Source organism: Neophocaena asiaeorientalis, unplaced genomic scaffold (assembly GCF_003031525.2).
Source record: "Neophocaena asiaeorientalis asiaeorientalis breed wild unplaced genomic scaffold, Neophocaena_asiaeorientalis_V1.1 scaffold1247, whole genome shotgun sequence".
Lineage (NCBI taxonomy): Eukaryota > Metazoa > Chordata > Mammalia > Artiodactyla > Phocoenidae > Neophocaena > Neophocaena asiaeorientalis.
This window is the reverse complement of record NW_020174329.1, coordinates 245,640-266,425: the sequence shown is the minus strand read 5'-3', so window position 1 is coordinate 266,425 and position 20,786 is coordinate 245,640. Positions and strand designations below refer to the sequence as shown.

At 57.7% G+C, this 20,786-nt stretch overlaps 1 protein-coding gene across 1 annotated transcript in view; it reads right to left on the bottom strand.

Annotated features, from left to right (window-relative positions):
- Positions 1 to 20,178, bottom strand: part of ACOT7 (acyl-CoA thioesterase 7) — a 66,107-nt gene extending 45,929 nt beyond the window's left edge. Inside the window, exons 1-4 of the mRNA XM_024756118.1 lie at positions 20,065 to 20,178; positions 13,246 to 13,402; positions 9,285 to 9,376; positions 3,658 to 3,772 (exon numbers count right to left, since the gene is read on the bottom strand). Coding sequence (XP_024611886.1) covers positions 3,658 to 3,772; positions 9,285 to 9,376; positions 13,246 to 13,402; positions 20,065 to 20,178 — 478 coding nt within the window. The remainder of the gene's footprint in view (positions 1 to 3,657; positions 3,773 to 9,284; positions 9,377 to 13,245; positions 13,403 to 20,064) is intronic.
- Between the last annotated feature and the right edge of the window lie 608 nt (positions 20,179 to 20,786).

The following is a 20,786-nucleotide window of genomic DNA, read 5'->3' as shown; positions in this document are numbered from 1 at the left end:
TCACCAAGACCCCCGGCTGTCCCGGTAGTGGGGACCGGACTTAGAGGTGAACACTGCTTCAAACACAAAGGCCGGGGAAGAGGCAGGGCTGGTTTTTTAAGATTTATTTTTTATTTACTTATTTATTTTATTAACTTTTGGCTGCGTCGGGTTTTAGTTGCAGCACACAGGACCTTTGTTGAGGCATGCGGGCTCTTCGTTGTGGTGCGCGGGCTTTTCTCTAGTTGTGGCGTGCGGGTTTTCTCTTCTCTAGTCAACGGCACGCGGGTCCAAGAGCGCGTGGGCTCTGTAGTTTACGGGACGCGGGCCCTAGCTGAGGCGCGCGAGCTCAGTAGTTGTGGCGCGCGGCCTTAGTTGCCCCGTGGCATGTTGAATCTTAGTTCCCTGACCAGGGATCAAACCTGCGTGCCCTGCATTGGAAGGCGGATTCTTTACCACTGGACTACCAGGGAAGTTCCAGGGCTGATTTTGTCATAAACCCAACAGCTCCCAGAAAGAAGGTGGGTCACGTGGCCAAACAGTCCCTACACAGTTAAAGCTGGACAACTAATGGCCATGGGTTGAAGAATTCAAGGTAATTGTATTTTGTCTAATCAGATGGAGAAAACAATAAGAAAAATTGGGCCTGTAAAGAACTCCCAGACTCTCTGAAAAGACACCTGAAAGAGGAGGTTGGCCCCTTGTGGGGATTGCTAGGCAACAGCCACAGAGGCTGAAATGTGATTCTGGTTTCAAAAGTAACAGGGAGCGGCAGGTCCAGAGGGCCTTGCCGGCGCGGGGCGGGTGGCAACTCTCGGGCCAAGCCTGCCTCATCAGGGCGGGGCGGGGGTCCTCCCAGGAAGGGGGAGAGTGTTAGAAGACCCCAGTGACAACAGCACACCGCAGTATTCAAAAAGACCAGAGAATGGATATGTGACTTCCTTAAGAAGTGGTTAAAAGCCAGTCCCTATTGCTGAGAAAGATGCGGTTTTTTTGTTTGTTTGTTTGTTTGTTTGTTTTGCGGTACGCGGGCCTCTCCCGTTGCGGAGCACAGGCTCCGGACGCGCAGGCTCAGCGGCCATGGCTCACAGGCCCAGCCACTCCGCGGCATGTGGGATCTTCCCGGACCGGGGCACGAACCCGTGTCCCCTGCATCGGCAGGCGGACTCTCAACCACTGTGCCACCAGGGAAGCCCAAAGATGCGTTTTTATTAGGGCCAGAAAAGGAAAAAATAAAAGCTTGTAAAAATCTATCAAGAAATCTTGAGATTTAGAATGCCACTTTCCATTAATATCATTAGAGAATAACAGATCCTGAAAAATATTATGGATCAGATTTATAATCAGAGGATGGCAAACAGAAAATTATCTCAGGAGTGAAGGAACTTAAACTGACTGAAAACCCTGAGTAATCTTAGTTCCCCAGACAGTCAGTCAAAGGAGTAAACCAGGATGAACCTCATGCCTCTCAAAGCTCAAGCCTGAGCCGGCCCCAGCCTCCATCCAGCACTGGCCAGTAACCACCCAAGGACAGGTGGGTCCAGCCCCCAGATGCCAGCCAGCGCCTCTTCCGAGCTCCCCTCTTTGCTGCTTTTGGGCTGACACTGTCTCTACCCTTCTGTCTCTTACAGAATTTGGGGCCCTCGTTGGATTTGGGACCCTCCCCACGTTTGTGGGTAACACAGGACGACCTCATCTTGAGGTCCTTAACTTGATTCCACCTGCAAAGGCCCCTTCTGCGAATAAGGTCACAGTCACAGGGCCCAGGGACTGGGCGTGGACCTGTCTTCCAGAGTGAGGAGTGCTGCCTTTGGCCCGCTCCAGCCTCTCTCCCAGGAACGCGCCCGGCACCGAGTCTGTGCCTTTCCCGAGACCTCTCGGCCCCTCTGCGTCCCTCTGCAGTCCTCCGTGCCTTTGTCTGACCTGCCTCCTGAAAGCAGAGGCGGGGCCTGAGGTTGCTGCCTGATGGTGGCATGTGTCCCAGGGCCTGGATACACTTGAGTCAACACAAGAGCCCGCAGGCCTGTGGGTTACCGTCTATTTACATTCTATTGTTAAAAGATACAACTTTATCAGGTTTCATCAAAACAGCAACATTTTATTATACCGATAGGTTTTTTTTTTTTTTTGGTGTTTGTTGAAAATGCAGAACAGTGGCCTTCCCTGGCGGCACAGTGGTTAAGAATCTACCTGCCAATGCAGGGGACACGGGTTCGAGCCCTGGTCCGGGAAGGTCCCACACGCCGCGGAGCCACTAAGCCCCTGCGCCACAACTACTGAGCCTGCGCTCTAGAGCCCACGAGCCACAACTACTGAGCCCGCGTGCCACAACTACTGAAGCCCACACGCCTAGAGCCCGTGCTCCGCAACAAGACAAGCCACCGCAGTGAGAAGCCCGCGCACGACGACAAAGAGTAAGCCCCCGCTGGCCGCAACTAGAGAAAGCCCGCGTGCATCAGCGAAGACCCAATGCAACCAAAAATAAATAAATAAAAAAGCAGAACAGTAAGGACACCAACCTCCAGTGCCCTGGCCTTCACTGTGGGCAGGTGCGGGTGGAACTCAGGAAGGATGAGCATGAGGGGAGCCCTACACAAGCCGCACAGACACTGCCAGAGGCGTCAAGCGCACCCCCGATAAACGACAGAATCCGAAACCCAGAAAGTCCTGTCCTAGTCTGCACGCCTGCGAGGTGTTCACCAGTCCCGACCCCCTACACCCACCCTGATGCCAAAGGTGGGCTACAGCCAGGAAGGCAGGCGGGCGGGCAGGCGGAGCTTCTCCAGCCCCCGCGCTAGAGCTCACCACGCTCCTCCTCAGCGGCAAGCGGGCAGAGCCCAGGGTACGTGGAGCAGCAGAGGGACGCCCTGGGGCCAGTGCTCAGACGGCAGTCCAGGACCAGATCAGGAGCCACAGCACCCGCGTGCAGGGCCCCTGAGGAGTCGCTCCGGGATCCAACATGGAACGTGGACACTCATCACAGGAGCCCGGCCAACATGGGGAGGCTGAGGGCGTGCAGCCCGCTTTCCACACGGTAAGATGTGGTCACTGTGTGCGCAGAGGAGGGTGATGTGCGCCACCAGGCCCCAAGGCCCCCAGGCGCAGCCCTGCACGGTCTTCTGGCAGGGACTCGGGAACCCTCCCTCACCTGTTTGGACTGTGGAGGTGCGTCCTGTTAAAGCCAACAGCCCGGACTTACAGGCACAAGGATGAAGACTGGAAGGCAGCAGCCCCGGGCGCTCAGAGTCTATCTAACTTGAGGCCACGTCTGGGCGGCGGGCCGGGGAACAACAATGTGGGAAACGCTGCTGCCCTTCTGTCTTTTTCATGAGCTGGAAATCCCGTCCAGAACACACTCTCAGGCGAACTTGGGGGACAGATTCTCCATGGCCAGGCGTGCGTCCCTCTGCCTGGGCAGCAGGGCCTCTCCCCACGGGGGCCTCTGGGTCAGCACTCTATGGGAGCAGACTCACCGAGGCCTGCGGGGTTGTCCCCCCATCCCCATGGTCGGCTGTGCGACTGGGAAGGGGCTTGCAAGGTGCAGGGCCAAGGGGATAGTGCTCCCGGGACCCCAGGGCCTGTCCCAGGAGACAGCACCAGGGGACGCACCGGCCCAGGAAGAGGACGCTCGTGAAGTGGCTGCGCTGCCTCGGCCCCGGCCCACACCCCAGCTCCTACCTGGGTTCAGGACGGGCTGGACGATGTCCCCGTTCCGCCACGTGGTCTCCATGCGCTCCAGCTTCTGGGCCTCGTAGCGCTTGCGGCCCTCCTCCTCCTGCCCCTGCCGGGAGTACTGCGGGGGGCACGGGAGAGGGTCAGGTCCGGGCCCCAGGCTCGGCTGCTGTGCACGCTGCCTTTCTGTGACTGGAACTATCTGTTCTTTCTCTGACAGCATATGTTTAATATAAATAACGAAAACACAGAGAAGGGGAACACATCATGTATTCCTCCCCCTGCAAGAGTGCCTGGGTCAAATGTCTGCGTTACGTCCTCCCTAGAATTGTTTTCATGCCTGTGCATAAATGAAAGGTACTGCCATGCTGTATGTGAAGGTCAAAGGCATGGTATTTCCTCCTCTCACTGTATCCTCCTACCATAATTTATGTGATGGAGCCATCATATCTGGGCCTTTAGTTTGCTCCCAATTTTTGACCATTAAAACAATATCAGGGGGCTTCCCTGGTGGCGCAGTCGTTAAGAATCCGCCTGCTAATGCAGGGGACACGGGTTTGAGCCCTGGTCCGGGAAGATCCCACATGCCGCGGAGCGGCTGGGCCCGTGAGCCATGGCCGCTGGGCCTGCGCATCCGGAGCCTGTGCTCCGCAGCGGGGGAGGCCACAGCAGTGAGAGGCCCGCGTACCGCAAAAAAGAAAACAATATCAGGGACTTCCCTGGTGGCGCAGTCGTTAAGAATCCGCCTGCTAATGCAGGGGACACGGGTTTGAGCCCTGGTCCGGGAAGATCCCACACGCTGCGGAGCAACTAAGCCTGTGCGCCACAACTACTGAGTCTGCGCTCTAGAGCCCACGAGCCACAACTACCGAGCCTGCGTGCTGCAACTACTGAAGCCCACGCGCCTAGAGCCCATGCTTCGCAACAAGAGAAGCCACCGCAATGAGAAGCCCGCGCAACGCAATGAAGAGTAGCCCCCGCTCGCTGCAACTAGAGAAAGCCCGCGCGCAGCAACGAAGACCCAACGCAGCCAAAAATAAATACATAAATAAATGCATATAAAAAAAAATCATACTGACAATCTCAGCCACTTACCATGTTATACCTACCCCATTCCTTCCTAGGATTCTTTCCTGGACATAGAACTACAGAGTCAGGGAGCCCCAGGAAGGCTGCACCCCCTCTCCCACAAACAGGGAGAGGAGGGAACAGGTCCCCGTGTGCCCCTAACACTGGGCAGCCTCACTCTGCTGACTCCTGGCCAGCTGACACCCACCAAAGCTAAAACAGCCCCCCTGACGCTTTCCTAATGGATCACGGGGGTTCTGACCCAAGAAGTTAAAAATAAAGGTGACAATCAAGGTTGGCACAATGGAGAATGTCGGGCCCTCTGGTGCCCACCGTCCTGGGGCCCAGTGTAGGGAACACCCCCTACCCTGGGATCCATCAGACGGGCCCGGGGTCCACAGGCCCCCTGACCAGCCTCGCCCTCCCTGCTGACCCCTGCCTGGCCGGCTCTCCTTCTGATGGGCTCTGACTGCTGCCCTTCCATCCATTCTACCTGCATCTCCCGCTGAGCCTGCGGAATAGCCGCCAGGCTCAGGGCCCCGTGTGCTCCTCTCTGCCCCCTGCAATTTCAGACCTTCTTCCAAAAGCCACTTTTAAACATCTTGCTTTTCCTGCTCGTGGCTCTGCTCCAAAACTGCCCAGGTCTGAACACATTCCGTGGCTTTTTTTTTAGTATATGTGCTGCCGAAGCGAGCACCATTCCGTGGCTTAATTACCATTATCTTGGGCTTGCGACCCCGTCTCTAAAGGAGGCTGTGAAAGGAGCTGAGCGGTTTGTTCAAAAGAAACAAAGCATGGTGAGTATTCAAGTCGCCGTGGACAAAGCCTCTTCCTCCATAAACAGATGGTTCCCCCACGTCCCACCACACAGAGCAATGCCTCTAAGTGTAGAGTTTGTGCTGTGCCTTTCTAGTAAAACTCAAGGATGTCTTACGTGTCCTCAAGAAATGCCTTTTTAAGGGATTTTTGAAAAGCGAGCCAACCTCCCCAGTCTAATAAATCCTCGTGCCCAGCACACTCCTCAGACCTCTGCAGTCACATGGTGACCAACGAGGGCCCCGGTCCTGACACGGGCGACGAGGACCAAGAAAACGCAGCCTGTTCACAAACAAACGCCTCCTGCTGGCTTTAAATCTGGGGACAACATCACGGGAACATCCTGACGATGGGCTGGCACTCAACTCTCACCCCCACGGACTCATCAAACTCAGCTGTTTTGAAGCAGGAGACAGCTCAGCTCAAACGTCCAAGGCAACAGTCAGTGCGAGCCTTTTAACTCAAGCTCATGTTTAGACACCAATAAAAACCAGCGTCCACTCTCCGATGGCCCCCAGCCTCTCGGGGGCCACAGCTGTCCCCGGCCACCGCAGGGGTCTCTTTTTCCATCACAGGGCCACCGAGGTCACTGTTCCCTGGGGGAAGAGGTGGAGCAAAGTGACAAAGTCCTCACTGAGTGACACTGCAGGGGGGGAGGTGGGTTTCCCCCAGGGAGACACACACATGTGGTCGGTCCACACACGCACATGTATGTGTGACAGCGGGGGTGTGTGTGTGTGTGTGTGTGTGTGAGATGCGTGTTCTGTGTGTGAGATACCTATGTATGTGTACGTGTGAGATATACGTATGATCAACCTGTGTGTAGTATATGTGCATGTGTGAGACGTAAGAGATACACGTAGACAGAGAGACGTATGTGTTCTTAATAAGTGACTGCTACCTGTGAGGGGTCGGCAGGGGGATGCTGGCAGGACATAAGGAAGTCGGATGGTCGAGCTACCAGCACCTGAGCATAAATGCCCATGAGAGCCAGACCCGAGCTTTCCAGGACCCGATATCGCATGACTCAGCTGGGCCGTGCCAATGAAAAGAGCAGAATGAAACATTTCAAATGAAATGATGAAACGAAAACAGTTCAAATCAACTGAAGGCTTATACGTGGGCCTAGCATGTGTGGGGGGAAGAAAGTGCAAATAAACATTAGCAATGGCTGCGGCTGGGAGCCGTGTGGCTTCTCCCGTCTGGAGCGCTCTGCACCCGATGGGATGCTTCCGACACTCGCCTCTAACACGGGCAGAGTGGGTATTTCCGTCTTATCGAACTCGGCTAAACAAAGGGAATGGGAAAGCTACCGGGGTCTCCGCCAGAAGGTGGGACGGAGGGCAGGGGATGAGAGGGGTGATACAGAGAGCTGCCCCGTCCCTGCAGGGGACACTGCCCACCCGCCCCTCCTCACTCCCCCCACTGGCTGAAAACCCACTGGCTCTCAGCACTCGGGCCCCTGAGAAGCCAGAAGGAAACAAAAGCTAATGTGTTTGGCCCAGGAATCTCCCTTCAGCAGCAACCCCTTAAGATCCACCATGTGGTGCTGAAACCAGAGATAAGGCCTGCTAGAGATTTCTAAACCGTGTAGCATCTGAAAATTAGATCAGTTAAATAATGTGCCTGAGTGTTTACATGTGATGTGGCTAATTTAACACCAAGTGCTTAGTGGGAAAGATGAAAGCAGGGGTTAGCATGCTTGTAATCTCTAAAGGGAACCGTCGCTGCGCCTCAGACTCACGCCTGCTTCTTGGGTTTGAAAACCCCTCAGTGCTGCTTGAAAATGATGCAATTTCCATCTTGCCAGCAGCAGAGAGGAGAGCAGCTCCAGGAAGAATGGGGGCAGGGTGGGGGGAACACAGAGAGACAGAGATGGAGAGAGAGCTGGAGAGAGAGAGAGAGAGAGAGAGAGAGAAAGACAGAGGTGGGCTGGACTGAAGGCCAATGTTCTGGGTTGAACGGCGTCCTGTCAAAATTCCTGTCCACGTGGGACCTGTGCATGTGACCTTTTTGAGAACTAGGGTCTGTGCACGTGTAATTAGTTAAGACACGTGCGCACGCACACAGACAGACAGACAGACACACACACACGGGAACTCAGCCAGATGACAAGAGAAGCAGAGGTTAGAGTGATGCAGCCACAAGCCAAGGAATGCCTGCAGCCCCCAGGAGCTGGAAGAGGCAGGAAGGATCCCCCGCAGAGCCTCCAGTGGGAGCCCAGCCCTGCCCATGCCTTGATTGTGGACTTCTGGCCTCAGAACTGGGAGAGAATGAACTCGGTTGTTGAAGCTCCCCAGACTGTGTCACAGCAGCCCCAGAAAACTCAAACAGGTGGGAAGCGTGGGAACCATCCGGCTCACACCCTGGTCCTGAGCGCCCCTCTCTCCTCACACGTGGAGGGACAGGTGCCACCGATGCTGGCCTGGTGCTCCTGGCACTACCGCCCTGCCCTCAGGGTACCAAACCCTGGACCACCAACCTGATGCAGACCAAGGTCTAAGCACACTTCCTGTTCTGCATGGAGAGAGCTCCTGCTACCAAGATTCTTTTCTAAAGTCTAGACTAAACGGCAGCTGGAGCCCAGCAGCTGGTCACCCCCCAGGAAAACGCCCCGCCGGAGCCTGGACTGCATCCATAGAGGCCCAGGCAGGGTCCCAGGTCAGATGTGAGCTGGCACAGGGAGAGGGCAGGGAACGCCCCCGGGCTGACATCCGCAGCAGCACAACAAGCAAGCCCCCCATCACCCCAAGTGACCCAGGCCCACAGGAAGGTGCGCAGGGGGGGAGGTGGGGTGGGAAGGGCTTGCAGTGGGGGGGAGGGGACAGGGACCGTTCCTCCGTGTGCTCTATACCAGGGGTCCCCAACCCCCTGTTAAGAGCCAGCCCGCGCAGCAGGAGGCGAGCGGCGGGTGAGAGAGCGAAGCTTCATCTGCCGCCTCCCCATCGCTCGCATTACCGCCTGAGCTATCCATCCATCCCCCCTTCCATGGAAAAATTGTCTACCACAAAACAGTCCCTGGTGCCAAAAAGGCTGGGGACCTTTTACTGCTCTATACAGCTCCTAACTGTCTGGTTCCCAGTTTTATTATTCTTAAAAGTTTCTTCTACAGACCACAGAAAAATGCTCCCTGAGGGCAGACACTGCTAAGCCAGGCCCCGGCCCTCTGGGAACGGCCCTCCCTCACAGGGGTTAGAGCAGAGCACCAGGCCTCCGGGGAGAGCCGCTCAGGCGTGTCCTCGGGACATCCTGGGCCAGGGGAGCCACACGAGGAGGAGTGGGGTGCCGTTAGGGAAGGAGCTAAGTCCCTCTATCAGCCCCATGTGCCCCCTCCAAACGCCTGCCCCCCGAGCCTGCCTGCAGCGGGGCCCCCGGGAGTGAACATGGCCAAGTCTCTTCCCCCAGAGACGCCTCTGTCCACAGCAAAACCAAAATGAGAGGAACCAAGGCAGGAAGCAGACACAGCAGGGGGAGAGAGCGGGGCTGAAGCAGAGACGTCCCAGCCTGTGCCCCCAGGACTGGACGCCTGGCACAGCCCCATCACCCGCCTTCCCTCCGGCCAGGATCCTCTGGGTGGGGTGTCCGCGGGGCCCAGGCCAGCCCCCACTGGCATTCCCAGCATGAAGGATCCCAGGAGGGACGCCCCTTCCCATTGAGCCTCCTGCTACAGCCCAGCCCTGCCCGATGCTGCTCTCCTAGGACCCGGGCCCCTGCCACCCACCCGGGAGAAGTGGGAGGGGACTCCTTACCACCACCGGAGGCACCTCCAGGACCTTGTCCACGTTCTTCAGCGACAGGGGCACATACCACAGGGTGGCCTTATTGGTCAGCTTTTTGGTACCTTCAGAGAAGACAAACACGTGAGTGATGGCTGGGAGCCGGCAGGGCGCCGGGCACAGGGCAGGCAGGGCCGATGCCACCTGTGGCCCCCACCACCAAGGCCTTCTTCAGCCGTGAGGTGCACGTGTGGGCACAGACCGGGGAGAGGCATGGCCTCCAGCCTGCCCCCACCCTGAGGCTGCTGGAAAGACTGCAGGTCACGCGGTCTAAGCCTGGGGGGCCTGGGCCTGTCGGCTTTCTAGCACTTTCTAACTCGGAAGGCCCGCATCTGGAGGGCACCGACTCCAGGCAGGCCTCCCGGGAGCCTCCGGAGCGAGAGGGAGGGAAGGGCTGTGGGGAGGGGCAGACTGGCCACCAAGAAGAGCTCCGGCTGGACAGGAAGCAGCTCATGGACCCGAGGCGGAGGGGCGGTGGAGGCAGAGCCCACCCAGGCAGCGGGGCCGCAGCCCAGAGCACAGCCATGGGGTGGGCTCATCACAGCTCCCGCCCCCACGGCCCCTCCCTTCCCCAGGGCCACCTCCTTCCAGGTGGGAGGCGCCACACCAGCCACTTTTGCTGCTGGTGACTCAGCGCTCCAATGCAGAAGCTTCCAAATGGGGGCTGAGAGAGGGCGGGGGGCTGCTGGCTTCTGCTCTGGGCTGAAGGACAGGAAACAGAACCTTCTCTGGGGCTCTGAGCCCAGCCTCAGGGCAGAGTGGTGCCGTCAGGGCGGGAGGCCTGTCTAGGCTGAAAACCATGGGCCAAAGGAGCCTGGAGATCACTTGGTCCACACCCCTCACTTGTACAGGAGGAGCTTGAAGCCCAGAGAGGTCAAGGGGATTGCCTAGGCTCACACAGCAACTTGACGCCATTCTGAGTACAGACCCGGACCTCCCAGGTCCCAGTAATTTCAGAGAAGTGTTTTCAAGGAGGCCTTTTAGAAGTTGCCTCTTCAACATGGACGATTCCCAATGTGGTGGCTATCAGGAGAACTGCAGGACAGAGAGAGGAAGTGTAGAAGCAAGGAGCAGCCCGGGGGCGGGGGTTTGCCCTGAAGTCCCCCTCAGTAACTCACTTCCTACCAGTTCCTTCTGACCTGCCTTCCCAAGGCGAACCTGGGCCTTCAGTTTCCTCCCCTTAAACGTAGCCCCAAGGACCAAGCCAAGGCCTGGCGGGTCAATTAGAAAGAGGGTGAGGCCCCTGGCGCCCCAGGCCTGCTCCTCGTGCCAGGATGTCCGCCGCTCCGCCCGGGCCCCACGGCACCACCAGGACCACAGGCAAATAACACGGAAAAATATCTTCACTGCACTTTGACAGAGTGAATCTGACAACCTGCTTTGGGGAATAAAGATTTCCTGTTTGACTCAGCTAGAGCCAGCCTGACAAGCTGGTTTCCGTGGAAACCCCAAGTGGCCCTCCTCCAGACCCAAATGAACACCGTGGAGCAAATAAGGCAAAACACGCTAATTGTACTTTATCATTTAATAAAACCATCAAAAGACAAGTGCGGTGCTAAAAACATCTATTCTGAAATCTTGAGAGCTCCCAGCTATTTTCTGGAGTGATTCGCAGCAATCACGCCCCAGTTAGCTTAATATTTTGACAGGTGCCGGGGATGAATGAGCAAAGGTTTGCTGGTTGTCTGCCTGGGTGCATGCTCGCCCGGCTGCCTCACGGCAGGCGGCAAGGCCCCGAGCGAGGGGGATGCACAGAACGGGGGCTCTGCCCCCTGGGGTCTCAAAACACGGAGACGGCACACGAACAGCTTCAGGGTTCAGCCTGGTTGCCTGTTTGTCCGCCCAGCCCGGTCTCCCCACCTGTCCGAGTCCACCCGCCCACCTGGCCCGTGTTCACAGAGCACCTGCTGGGTGGCCCTGCCCCGGACCAGGCAGCCACATGGCCTGCCCTCGCAGGGCTCCCATCCTCGTGGACACGCGGGCAGAGATTCATCAAGACAGGAAGGCCTCAAGACACAGGGTTCCAGAGTAAAAGAGACTCACACAGATCCAAACATGGAAAGACGGAGAGAGTTTGAGAGATGCACAGACACGGTGCTGAGACCCAGAGAGGGGCACCCGGAGGTGAGAGTAAGGGAGGGGGCGCCCGGCCCTTCAGCAGGGGCTCCAGGGCAAGGCGGGCAAGGTGACTGAGACGTGTAGAGAAGGCACAGCCCCAGGGCTCCAGGTCTCGCCGTCCCCATCCTGTGATCCGGCCCTGGGGTCTTCCCGGGGCCTCGCCCCCCGCACCCCATCTCGAAAGGCTGGGCAATGCTGGCCGGCGCCCCTGTGCTCTGAGCTTGGTCCCTCTCACGAGCACAACGCCCGGCCCGCTGTCCCGGGAGCCCGTGCTCCTCAGTCACTTCTCTCCTTCTCGGGGCAGCTCAGGCTCTGCGTGTCCATCCTTCAGGGTCAGGGCGGCTGGGGACACTGGCGGGTGCAGAGCATCCTGACTGCGGGGTGGGGGCTGTCATCTTGCCACCACAGCTCTGGGCAAGCGCTGCCTGCCTCCTGCCCGCTCCTGCCCCCAGAGGGGGGATCCCACAGAAACTGGGCTGGGGCACGTCCTTGTAGACAAGGCCCTCTGCCCGCTTCCCCTCAGCGCAGAGGCCCAAATCTTCCTGACTCATCCACTCCTTCATTCATTCACTCATCAGTGACTGAGTCCGCGGCTGTTGTGAGCCAACGAGAAAGCACGGACCTTTCCCCTCTTGTGTCAGGAGCAGGGAGGCTCAACCCCCAGCACAGCCCAGGAGAGCAGGGCTGGGTCACGTGGAGGGGGGGGGAGGGGGGATGGAGGGAGTGGCCCGCCCCGCCCTGGGCCTCCTCCCAGTGGGCTGCCAGCCCCAATGTGGGGAGTCAGGGCCAGAGGACCCCTTTCTGTGCCACAGCCCGAGACCAGCATCCAAGGTCCCTTAGATGCCAGAGCTTTCTGCCAAAGACCAGGCTCAGGCCACAGACGCAGGACATGGGGCACAAGCCCACTGACCGCTCCCCACCCCCACCCCCGCCCCAGGCCGTGGCTCGGCTTAATCGTTCACTGTGCAGTGGCTGGGCCTGCTGCGGTAAGCCTGGAGCCCGTTAAAGACCTCTGAGCACAGCGCTCTGCAGGCAGCCATGGCTGAGGAGAGGGCATCGGCAGGAGGCACAAGGACCCAGGCAGCTCCTTCCTCTAGAATGAGCACGGACTCTCCTCTGGGTGCGACAGTGGGTGGCCTGGGACGAGGCAGTGGGCAGTGAGGGGCCCAAGGGGCCTGCCTGCCTCAGCATCTCCGTTATAAAAAGCAGCGACTGTGAACCGAAGCCACACTCCCCTGCAGTGCCCAGTGGGAGGGTGAGAAGGGGTTTCCATGGTTACCACTCCGAGGAAGAGAATATTCAGATCAAAGCAGAGTCAAAGGTTCGCCCAGGGAGCTCCAGCCTAGGCCTGGCTTGTGGGGCCCAGGGGAGCAGAGCAGAAGCCAGGGCAGCGCCTTCCAAGGGGCAGCAGCTTCCAAGGGGTAGCAGCTCCACCGTGCAGGGAAGGGCAAGGTGGGGGCTGGGGAGACGGCAGGGGGGCCGGAGGGCGGCATGCGCCCTCCCAGCCCATTCCCACCCTTCTGCCCGGACCAGCTGGCCGCCAGGCCCCTTCTTCCCCAGGAAGGCAGGGGGGCCGTACCCTGGGCTCGTTGCCTAACTCGTCTGCGCCCCCGTTTCCCCGTCTGCAAACGAAGCGAGGACGGCAGAAGTCCCTGCTCACAGGTGGAGGCAGAAATGCAGGGAGGTCACCCACAGACAGTGTTAGGACCATCCAGGGGCAGTCAGCCCTCAATGGACGTGGGCTGCGGCTGCTGCCTTATTTCTACTGTCACCGTTGTTCCCAGCCCCGCACGCGGGCTCAGCAAGTGGAAGTTACCTGTGAGGATGTTTTCGGACATCACATGGACCTGAACCTCCACTGAATGCTTGGAGGTGTAGGTGATCTCCGCACCGACGTGGGCCACCTCGCCGATGCACATGGGCGACAGGAAGTCCGTGCGCTCCACCTGGGCCAGGGCGGCCACACAGCACTCCTGCAAAGACCAGAGGCGGGTCAGCCTCCCACGAGGCCCCACCCTGGACACGCTCCCCCAAAACGGCCCTTGGTTTTTTCCCCACTGTTAAAGTAACGCAAGTTATTGCCACCACACACTCCTACGTGCAAAACCAGGAGATGAGGCACTGCCCGAGGGCAACCCGGCAAAGCAGCTGATACAGGCGATTCTGAGTGGTGGGGTTCCGAGCAGCCTGTTTCTTTTTTCTGACTTTTCTACAAAAGATACGTATTACTTGTGCAATGAAACGTGGAAAAAGGCATACATACTTATTATGGAAAATTTGGGAAGTACAGAAAAGGAGGCGGAGGAGGGAAGATCCCTCCTCCCATCCAGAGATAACCATGGTTTCTATTTGGGCATCTTTCTTTCCAGGCTTTTTGCCCCAAGAACAGGGGTTCTACTGGTTCACTTGTTTGGCTGTCTGGCTCCTTGTTTTGCAGTTTTAGTCATAGACAGTTGTCACTTACAGTCATGTATAGCTGTCATATATAGTCTTACGTAGTCGTGCAAGCACTAAATATACACTTTCACAATCTGCTTTTTTCACTCAACAGGAGAAAAAATAACCTGCCCGTGTTGTGACAAGCTCTTAGAAATCACAGTTCTTCTTTTTAAATGTTATTTATCCTTCAAATAGGCAACCCATTCTCATGACTCAAAATTCAAAAGGAACAAAAGGGTGTATGTCCCCGGCCACCCAGGACCCCTGGGTAACTGGATGGACGCAGCCAGTCAGCACGTGCAGGTGGGGTCCAGTGGGATCCACTGGGGAGCTCACATTCTATGAAAGTGAGGCACTTACTTCCTCATTTCTTTTCTTGACACTTTCTACGACTTCCACTTCACGATACTCCATTGCAAAGATATTTCTAGACGGCCAAATAAAATATTCTTCCGTTGTCAGGTTTGTATCAACCTCAGTTGTCTCTTATTATAAATAACCCTGTGATGAAGGTCCTTTTAGTTAAGTCATTTTCAGTATTGGGGATTGTTTCCAGGGTGGAAGGGACAAACATTTCGGTACGTGTTCCCAAAGTGCTTCGCAGAAGGGCAGAGTGCTTGACGTGGCCCCAGCACTCCCACACCAGCACTGAAAATCAGCTTTTTTTTACGTTTAGTTTTTATTGAGGTAACATTGGTTTATATCATTGTGTAAGTTTCCTGTGTAACAACATTATATTTCTACTGTATACCCTACAGCGTGCTCACCACCAAGAGTATAGTTTCCATCCATCACCAGACAGTCGATTCCTTTACCCATTTTGCCCCGGGCCACTCCCCCACCCCCCTCTGCTAACCACTGCCTTGTTCTATCTATGCATTTTTGGTTTGTTCGTTTATTTTTTGTCTTTTATAGTCTACCTATGAACAAAATCATCAGGTATTTGTTTTTCTCCATCTGACTTATTTCACTTAGCATCATTCCCTCAAGGACCACCCATGTAGTCACAAATGGCAAGATTTCATCTTTTTTTTACCTCTGAGTAACATTCCATTGTGTGTTTGTGTGTGTGTATACCATTATTTATTTATCCACTCATCCATCAATGGGCCCTTAGGTTGCTCCATGTCTTGGCTGCTGTAAACAATGCTGCCATGAACACAGGGTGCAGATACCACTTTGTATTAGTGTTTTCATTTTCTTTGGATACATACTCAGAAGTGGAATAGCTGGATCATATGGCAACTCTATTTTTAGTTTTTGAGGAACCTCCAGGCTGTTTTCCACAGTGGCCGCACCAGTTTACATTCCCACCAACAGTGCATGAGGTCCCCTTTTTCTCCACATCTTCACCAACACTGGTTATCTGTTGTCTTTTTAATAACAGCCATTCTGGCAGGTGTGAGGGGAGATCTCATTGTGGTTCCGATCTGCATTTCCCTGATGATTAGTGATGTTGAACATCTTTTCATGTGCCTGTTGGCCATCTGTATATCTTCTTTGGAAAAATGTCTATTCAGTTCCTCTGCCCATTTTTTAATCGGGTTGTTTATTTTTTTGTTGTTGAGTTTTATGAATTCTTCATATATTATGGAATCAGCTTCCTTTTCATCCATGCTAACCGAATGACACAAAAGACAATCTTACGTGTGAGCCACAGGACCGTGGATCTTCACGGCCAAACACAGCACCTGGCACTTTTTGGACTTTCTACCAGAAACCAATCAGGGTTTTTAGGACACTGGACAGCATGGGTACCCCTGAGCTGGGTGGGGAGCAGGGAGCAGATGGGCCCACTCTCGAGGGCCTGTCGGTGCCGTGCCAGCACTGGACTTCACTTTTCCAGCTGGTCCCCACAGCACCCCTTCTGCAGAGGTTGGAGATATTAAGCTTGTAGGTGACAGTCAGTTCAAGCTCTGGCATGTCTGCACTCTTCCCACCGGCCACCTGCCACCACCTGTGGCACCAAAGCACCTCTCCCACCTGCGCGAGAACTCACCTGACACCTGGCAAACATGCAAATTCCCTGACCCGCCCCAAACCCACAGAACCCGCCTCTTTGGAGGGACGCCTGGGGACCTCCATCTTCACGCCTTCCCCCGAGATTCTCAGACACACGGGGGTCCCCTGATGGTTTCTGTTCCTATAAATGTCCTGGAATCAGCTCTCAACGCAGCAGAGCACGAGCTGAGCAGGCAAGTGCAGCTTGTGGCGTCCCCCCTCTGCCTTGCCGGGGCCCTGTCCCCCGACCCCCGCCCCACACAGACGTGTCACCCCTGACGCTAAAACAATGCGAGGGAATTGCTGGGCGTCACCCCGAGTACATTTGTGTGGCTACAGCGCCACCCACTGGCGGAAAGCTGGAAAGGCAAGTGCGAAGTGAGGGGGGCAAGAATGCGGGGCCAGCCTCTGGGCCACTTCTGGAACTACCCAAGCTCCGCCTGCAAGACCCAAAACGAAATAAAGCAGCTGTCTTTGTTGAAGGGTGGCTAAACTATGGAATGAATATGTCCGCACACAGGTAACACTCCTATACGTTAGTTAATATTTTAAATGGAAATGCAGCTCGTTTCTTCTGCCTTTAAACATCTGAGCCTTAGATGGACCCCAGCCTTTTTAAGGCTACAGAGGCATTCCTTCACTTGTGGTGGCATCTATGGAGCCAGGCCCTGCACTCGGTGCCTGCCCCTGGCCTGGGGTCTGGTTGGGGGACGGATGACAGATAAGCACGTAGCAGGTGCTCCGGAGAGGGCAGCGTGAGGTGTGGGGGGTGGGAAGTGGGGTTCAGGTGCCGATGTGGGCGGGGCAGCTGCAGGTGAGGGGCTGAGACCTGGATGCTGAGGTGTCAGGCAGGAGAAGGGGTGGGGTGCAGACACCCCAGGCAGAGGGGAGGGCAGGGCGACCCCGGGGGAACTGAAGGCTGCTGCTGAATACATGTCCAGCTGGGTGTGGACGGCACAGGCTGGGACCCAGGCAGCTCCAACTTGACTGGGAGCTGCCGTTTCCCAAGACCTAGCGGGCCACCCCAGGCACTCCATAAAGCCCTGTGTGACCCAGAAATTCAAAACACAGGCTGACAAATGTTCATTCAGTGTGAGCGTCTCCGAGCTGTAGGTGTCTGTGGCTCCCAGCGGCTCAGACACACCCGTAAGTCCCTGCTTCGGGGCGTAAACTAGGAGGAGCGGCCCCGACCCGGGAAGCAGCCGTGAGGGTCTGATCAGCACCTAGCCCAAGAAGCACCCTCTGCCATGCTCCCGAAGGCAGCCTGAGTCGCACTGCCCATTGGGCACAGATGCCTGGAAAACCACGGGCCTGAGCTCCTGAGGGGCCACGGGGCTTTGAGCCGGGACAGCAGCTTCAGAAGCAGAGCCAGAGGAAACAGGTCTGCGCCCTGGACTCAAATCCCAGCTCTGGCACTAGCTCTTGACCTGGTCTCTCTGCAAAATACAGATAATAAATGGTACCAGTGACTGCCGTCAGGATTCAAGTGGATGCTGTGTGGAGAGGAGGGGTGGGCTGCCCTGCTCTCACAGAAACGTAGGGATCAAGGTCCAGAAAGAGTTAACTCCTACTGCTCTTGTTATGTGAGCTGCACCTGCCCCCTCACCCACCCAGGTCCTCTCGGCTGATGCCCACTCAGAGGATGCAGCTCTGTGACCTTTGGGAGCCACATGACTTTTCCGGGCCTCCGTTTCCTCACCTGCAAAGTGGGGTTAAGGAGATTACCCAGGTAAGGAAGGTCAAGCACGCAGTGTGGCCACTGATGCATCGTAAGTGTGCATTAAACAGAAGCTCTCCGCAGACAACTACTCCAGACACACAGCTAATGGGAGCCCACTGCGTTCCAGACCTTGGCCTAGATGCTAAGGGAATCCAGCAGGGAAGTGACGGGCAAAAGTCCTTGCTCTGGTGGGGCTTACGTTCTAGTGGGGGAATCAGCCCAGAGCTAAATGAGCAAAACGCAGCGTGCCAGGAGGGGCAGTGCTGTGGACAAGAGCTGGGAGCAGTGAGGGAGCCGGTTGTCGGGGACGTGGAGATCGTATTTACGCAGAGACTGGAAGGAAGGGGGAGACACGTGGGTCTCTGGGGGAAGAGTGGTCCAGGCAGGGGAAAGGTCCAGTGCAAAGGCCCTGGGGCAGGAATGCTGGCGTGGCCCAGGGGCGTGACGAGGGGAAGGAGTAGGAGCCGTGCCCTGACTTCACACAGGATGGGTTTCTCTGGCTGCTACTGGACAGCAGACCAGGGGCAGGGAGGCCTGTTAGGAAGCTGTTAGGCAATCTGGGCAGGAAGCGGCAGTGGCTCGGCCCAGATGGTGGTGGGGCTGGTGTGCAGTGTTCGGACCTGGAACTATCCACAAGGTGAAGCCAATGGGACTGGATGCCAGGGTCCACGGGTGGGAGGAAGAGGGGGTCAACGGAGGATCCAGAGGCCATTTACTGAGCAGAGGGAGGCCGTGGGAGAAGCAGCCTGGGAGCGGGCCCCAAGTGTGTTTTGGGGCCCATCCAGGTCGAGGGTGGATTAAGCATCCAGGGGGAGCCAGCTAAGAGGCACCAGCTGGACAGAGGACCTCGGGGCTGTGTCGTGGTACTAGAGCCACAGGCTGGATGAGACCACCAAGGGAGTGTGGGTGGCAGTGCTCCCGGCGCACCCAGAGCCCCAGCAGAGCCATTCAGAGGCCAGCCTCAGCCCCCTGGAGCTGCCTGGGGCTCATGCCCCCTTCCTGAGCCTGGGATTCCAGATCGCTATCTTGGGGCCACCAGCCCAGAGGCATCTCCCGGCCAACAGGCCAGACCTGCACCCCAGGCTCACTCTGGGGAAGGAGTGAGAACAAACAAGTCTCAGGCAAGTATCCAAGCTCTCTGGACCTCAGCTCCCTCATCTGTGCAGTGGGGATAATACAATAACCACCTCGACCTCTAAGGGGTGTCGTGAGGACGACACAAGCTAAATGCTACAGAGCTTTGCAAAACCCTAGGTGGTCACTGAACTCTGGCGGTTACCAGGGCATTGTCACCCACTTGGCCTCCCTCCCTCCCCAGTCCTGGGGCTCTTCCTTCCCAGCGTCCAGCCTCTCTTGCCAGGCCTGGCTGGGACCCTCACCGTCCCCCTCTCGGAGGGTCTACCAGGGGCCTGGCCCCCACCTCAGCCCCGGCCCCTCGGGCTCAGGCCGGTCCTCACAGCCACCAGAGGGCGCTCTCTGAACGTGGCCGGGTTTGCCCCAGAACTTCAAGGGCGAACTCTTAGCAGGCGGGAGAGCCCCTTCCTCATATGGAGGGCCCCCAGCCCAACCCACTCTCACTCCTCCCCAGGCGAAGGCCCCCAGGCTCACGTCCACCCACACACACTCACCCCGGCTCGGTTCATTCTACACACGTGCACAGGCATGCGCACATGCACAGTCTGCGCGGGCGTGGAATCGGCCTCTGGGCCTGGAGGACAATGGCACAGCAAGTGGCTCGCCGGGGCCCCCAGGTGCACAAGGCCTCAGGCTTCCTTGGAGTCGCTTCCGCGCCCGCCCGGTGCCGAGTTGGCAGTTGGGGTACAAGACTGACTCCTTCCCCCAGCACCCGAGGGGGGCTTCAGAGAGAACGACAGGTCCCGCAGGGCTGGGGGCCGGGCAGGAGATGACGGGCTGAATTCCCCGCAGCTGCCCTGAAGCCTGAAGCCACCAGCCTGGCCCTGTCTGGGCGGCGGGAGGAGAGCCGGCAACATCGCAGGAGTCTGTGCGGGCCTCTGCGGCCCGGAAGCCACCAAGGGGAGAGCCCAGACTTGCATGTGGACCCAGGGTCAGTGGAGCAGGGGAGGCATCCGGGTCCAGGCGGTGTGACACCCAGGATTAACTGCCGCCCATGGAGGCTCCGGGGGGGCTGGGCCCCCGGGGGCTCAGGAAGCTGACTCTCCCTGAACACAGCGGGAGGGCTGGAAAGGTGGCTCTGTCAGCTGGCAGCTCTCAGCTGAGTTTCTGGAGGTCCCCACCCCTCCTCGCTGAGCCCCAAACCAACTGCCAACGCAAGGGGTCCCCAGTCCAGAGCCGGAGCTTCCCAAAACCCCCCAAGGCCCAGGGACCGGGGCGGGGAAGGCTCCAGGCCTGGCCTCCACCCAAACTCCCTTCCTGACCCGACAGTGGACAGGGGTGCGGCACCGCCAGAGGGGACGCCAGGCCCCCAGGGCCCGAGGTCTTCCACGTGACGCTCACCCCGTTCTGGCTGTTGCAGTGCCGGGTGCTGATGATGGCCCCTGCCTCCTCGATCATCTTCAGGATGGTTCCTCCGTGGACGTTGCCGGCCACATTGGCGTCATCCGGCCGCATGATCCTGGGCGGGAGGGGAGAAGCAGCAGGGTGAGCCTCGGGAAGGACGTCGCTTGTGAACAGCAGCAACCCCTGGGAGGGGCAGAAGGCCCTCCAAAGGGCCCGACGGCTCCCAGAGAAGGAAAAAGAACTTCCCGCGTGTTTGCTCAGGGTGGGTGCTGATCTGACAGCCAGACAAGGGGCTGCAAGGTCGTGTTTCCACGTGTCTCCACCTTCCTGCCCTAGGGCCGCAGGCACCTGGCCTGGCAGGTACCAGGAAGGGTGGGTGGCGGGGACTTTCCACAAAGGCCGTGAGCGTGGCAGCAAGGCGACCCGGCTGTGGGGCGCCCAGCGCACCTGCCCCTCCTGGTTTCCAGGACTGCCAACGACCAGCAGAGCTGAATGAGCACAAGGACACAGGCTCCGACCCCTTGGAAAATGGACAAATTCCCAGGACCACCACCTCCATCAGGAGTCCCAGGGGAGCTGGCCTCGTGCGGCCACAGATGTTCTGAGAACTGGAAACAAGTCGCAGCATCCAGACCCATCAGCAGGTGAATGCCCGCTTGCCACCTGCCCCTGGGCTCTGAGAGAGCACCAGAGGGGCCCGATTCCCTGGGATTGAGAGC